The sequence below is a fragment of the Cyclospora cayetanensis genome, unplaced genomic scaffold (assembly GCF_002999335.1).
Source record: "Cyclospora cayetanensis isolate NF1_C8 unplaced genomic scaffold, CcayRef3 CcayRef3_contig_104, whole genome shotgun sequence".
NCBI classification, from domain to species: domain Eukaryota; phylum Apicomplexa; class Conoidasida; order Eucoccidiorida; family Eimeriidae; genus Cyclospora; species Cyclospora cayetanensis.
In genome coordinates, this window is record NW_020312042.1 from 44,308 (window position 1) to 48,656 (window position 4,349).

The 4,349-nt window shown below is 56.1% G+C and overlaps 1 protein-coding gene across 1 annotated transcript; it reads left to right on the forward strand.

The window, feature by feature from the left end:
• The first annotated feature begins 228 nt into the window (after positions 1-228).
• LOC34619785 (splicing factor U2af large subunit B) lies at positions 229-3,937 on the forward strand. Its single transcript, XM_026338457.1, has 7 exons — positions 229-580; positions 671-1,420; positions 1,669-1,730; positions 1,903-1,977; positions 2,276-2,512; positions 2,865-3,320; positions 3,737-3,937. Exons 1-7 carry the CDS (start codon positions 229-231, stop codon positions 3,935-3,937), a joined length of 2,133 nt encoding a protein of 710 aa, XP_026194242.1.
• Positions 3,938-4,349: the final 412 nt, after the last annotated feature.

Below are 4,349 nucleotides of genomic sequence, written 5' to 3' on the forward strand. Positions count from 1 at the left end.
GCTGCCGCCGCCTGTCTTCTTCGGACGGCAGCCACCAGTGCTCGAGCTGCCTGGTGGAAGCTCGTTGGTGTGCCTGGTCTGTGCACCAGCGGCAGCTCCGGGAGGATCTGGAGCGCCTCAAGCACCACGGGGAGGCCGGCTTGCTCCCCGCATTGAGGGGAGGCTTCGGAAGTTTCGCCGGCGGCAGAGGCAGTTGAGTTCGAGGTTCAAGAGCATATTGGGTAAAAGATGCCCCGAGACGAACGGCGGGGCAGGGAGCGGGAGGGCCACAAGGAACGGGGAGAGAGGGAGAAGGAGCGAGAGCGACTGGTGGATAGAGACAGAGGACGGGGCGATCGAGATCGGGATAGGCACAGAGAGCGAGAGAAGGAGAGAGAGCGCCACCGAGAGAAGGAAAGAGAAAGGGAGAAGGAAAGGGGGGAGAGGGACAGGCTCCGGGAGAGAGAGAAGCAGCGGGAGAGGGACAGAGAACGCGAGCGGGAACGTGAGCGCGAGAGAGAGAGGGAACGAGAGCGAGAGCGAGAGAGAGAGAGAGAGCCAGAGAGGGCAAGGGACAGACTGGACCGAGACAGAGATAGAAGCGATCGGCAGAGAGATTTGGGGAGGCATCACGATCGAGGAAGGGGAGGAAGAGACGGGCCGTTTTCCCGACGTTCGCGCAGCAGAGAAGGCGGTTCTTTCTACAGGCGGAGCACTTGGCGTTCTGACAATCGCAAGCCCTATCGGTTTGACTCTCCGCCGCGTCTTGACGGGACGGAGGAGGACGGGGTATCCACAGCGGCTGCATTTGCAGCAGTGCCTGGTGCTGCTGCAGCTCTCAGCGGTGTATTGACGGCGGGCACTACAGCCCTTGCAGGAGCTGCGGGAGCTGCGACTGGAGCTGTTGCTGCGGCTGGCAGCGCGGCTATCCCCGGAGCGGCAGGCCTCGTGCAGCTCGATCCAGCAACGACCAAAGCAGCAAGGGAGCTGTACATTGGCAACCTTCCCCCGAACGTCGAGGTTCCGCAGCTCCTCGAGTTTTTAAATGCAGCCATGGCAGCCGTTGGAGGAGGCGTTCTGCCAGGGCCTCCCGCAGTCAAAGCCTGGCGCAGTAGTGATGGGCACTATGCGTTTGTGGAGTTTCGGACGATGGAGGAGGCATCGAACGCCATGCAGCTGAACGGGCTGAGCTGTCTAGGGTTCAATCTGCGGATTGGAAGGCCTAAGACGTATCCTATGGAGCTGCAGCACATCGTGCCTGCCCCGACGATTCCCTTGCTACACCCAGCGGCAGCCCTCGCGTCTGCAGTCGTCACTCAGCTCACACAGCCAACGCAAATGCCCCTTGGAGAAGTTGCGTCCGTTGCAGTCAACGCCAAGGCGGCGCTCGAGGCAGCACAGGCTGCAGCCAGAGCTGCTCAAGGTCAAAATGGGGTTGAGGGTAAGCGCTTGGCAGTCTTCCAGGCAAGCCGTAATCATGAGGGATTGCTACGGCGCAGCCGTAAAAGAGACTGCTTTCGAGGAGGAGGGAAGACAAGGGCGGGCTCACTCGCTCGCTGCGGTGGATGCACAGCATCAGCTGTTGAGTCGGCATCCGCCAGCAGCGCGGTTACTGTGCAGTGGGGGGGGGTGCCAGAAGCTTGCGGTTCCAATGCTGGGCTTATCATTGTGCTTTTGCGTTCCTTGTAGGGCCTTCTCAACCCGACAGGCTCTGCGTCTTGGGCCTCCCCGCGAGTATGCCAGAAGAGAAGGTTAGCCAAAACGCCTTCTCCTGTTGCGGCTCTGCAGGAGTGTGGCTGGCTTTGGGGGCGCTTCAGAGCTGCCTAGATTTTGTGTTGGTGTGCCATCTCTAGCCAGTGGCGTGCGTGGGGCCTCTAGTCTGTGTGCCTCTGTGCATGCATGCCCTGTGCTCGTGGTGTGCAGATCCGCCAGCTGGTGGAGACTTTTGGGCCTCTTAAGACGTTCCACGTGCTCAAGAAAGACACTGATGATTCCCAGGTACTTGCAGTGCCTCTCCCACTCCTGCCTTCGTAGCGTGTGCCTAGATGAATGCAACCTTAAGGCCCGTCTTCCGTATGATGATTGGCGTGGCAGAGTAGGGGTGGCGGAGGGGGGGAGCTCGTTGGTCATGCAACGAGGCGTCTTTCGTTTCGCCTTGGCTCTATATAACGCGTTTCGTGTGGGTCTCTTCGCTGCTATATGCGCCGGCCTCTCAATGAGTTTTCCTCCAAGTCTGCCTTTCTTCCCAGGTTCCTTCCTTCTGTCTTCTGTCCTCTGCGGTGTTACTCCTACGCAGGTGGTGTGTGTGATCGAGTACCAGGACACGGACTCGCAGCAGCAGGCTATGGAAATCCTTCACACGAATTCTCCCTACAGAGTTGTCACTGCCGAGCAAGCCATTAACGAGGGGGCTGTTTCCTCCTTCTTAAAAGAAAAGATCTCTCTCGCTGGATCCAGCGCTGCGCCACCACTGCTGAGGCCCCAAGTCTGCACTCGCGTTCTGGTCCTCCACAACATCGTCACCCCCCAAGATGTAAGGACTACAACAGCGCTTCATGAGTGTCTGCCACTCTAGCCACATGCATTCGAGCGTTTTCCCACACCTCTCTTTGCGTTCAATGGAAGGCACGCAGGACGAGACTGGACGAAAACGTGGTTTCACGGGAGGGATTTTCCGTCTTTACTTGCATATGCACCATCGCGCTCACTTTAGTTCCTTTTTAAGCCGCGCTTTGGGTATTCGTGTATGCTGGTGGCGTCGCAGCTGCTGTTGCTCTTTCTTTCTCTCTCTCTCTCTCGCTAAGTGGTGCTTCTTTCTCTGCGCTGGCCGATGGTGTATGCCTGTTTACGGCTGTGTTTTTTGGCTGCATTTTTGACTGCTGCAGCTGCAGGATGATGACGAGTATGCAGACATCGTGGAGGACATTCGCATTGAATGCGAAGAGTGCGGAGGCCGAGTAGTTGAGGTGCAGGTGCCTCGTATGTGCCAAGACCCTTGCCTGGATCCTCGGCATATCCACTATCTTGACGATGCCGCTCAGAAAACGGAGGACGGAGTGGACGCCGGCGATGCTGCGGGCTCTGCTGTAGCTATGGGAGTGAAGAGAGAGGAGCAGGGCAGGGGGCCAGCTGCTTCTGGGAGTGAGTCGGCCTCCGCAAAGGCAGAACAAACTGGGGTCAAAACGGAGGCAAAAGACAGTAAAGAGGGTGACGGAGACGAGATGGTTACCGAGGAAATGGTGCTGGACGCCGTGCAAGGCAAGACAAAGGTCATGCCTCCGATGGTTGGATATGCTTACGTCGCTTTCATAGACTGCGAGGCTTCGGCGAATGCGCGAAAGGTGAGGCTGTGTTGCTCCATTTGTTAGGGTAACTATTGAATTCTGAACTGCATGCGAGAATGACAGGATCCGGAAATGCGACCTTCGAAAAAATATGCGCGATTCTGCGGCTATACCTTGTGGATGCTCGTGATGCCTCAAGCACAGAACGTGGCACATCGCTCCCTGCCTTGCGCGAAAATTAGAAATGCTGTTACGATAGCCTTTCTCAAAGTTGAGGCCCCAGGAAGCGCACTCTGTAAATACTCTCTTTGTGCTGCCTCGCTTGCGAAATTAAGAAATGCTTATATATATTTATATCGTTCGCAGCTGGTTCTTCTGGTAGCGCATTAAACAGGAATACTGTCGCATCTTCCTGTATCCATCTGGTTCCTCTTTGTGAAGATCGTTTCTACCCTTTGCCTCTCGGTCTTCAGGCGCTAAACGGAAGGAAGTTCAGTGGTCGTGTGGTGGAGGCGCACTATTTCTCCGAGTTACTCTTCCTGCAAAGAGCATTTGCATCTCCTACGCCCAACTTTTACAAGGGGCACTCCTGTCTGCATTCGCCGGCCCTCGCTGCCCTTGTGAAGAACCTCAAGGAGGAAGCAGCTTCTAGCGGGGAGCAACAGCATTCGTAAAGGCACTGTAAGCAGTTACGGCAGCATTACCTTTCAGCGGCGGTAACAGCGGAAGCAACAGCATTTCTTAGGGATGGTTGCAGCTGGTTCGTCTTGACCAGGGGTGAAACAAGGCGACGAATGTTGAAGTACAGTTGCCTGGGTGCAGCGACATTTAATGGGGTACCGGATGCGATGTGGAATACAAACAGCGTTTGTGGGACAGGGATCCACGCGTGGTGTTCCTGTAAATAGCTAAACAGAAACTGACGAGCTAGGGTGGAACCCCCTGCTCCGTGAACTCATATTACATGTACTTGCGCCCAACGAACCATGATTACGAAATCCGTAGGAAAATAGTCTCAGACGTAACCTAGGCAGCACTTGTGGCTGTTTTGCCGAATAAATTTGTTAAATGCCTTTCATTAAGGCA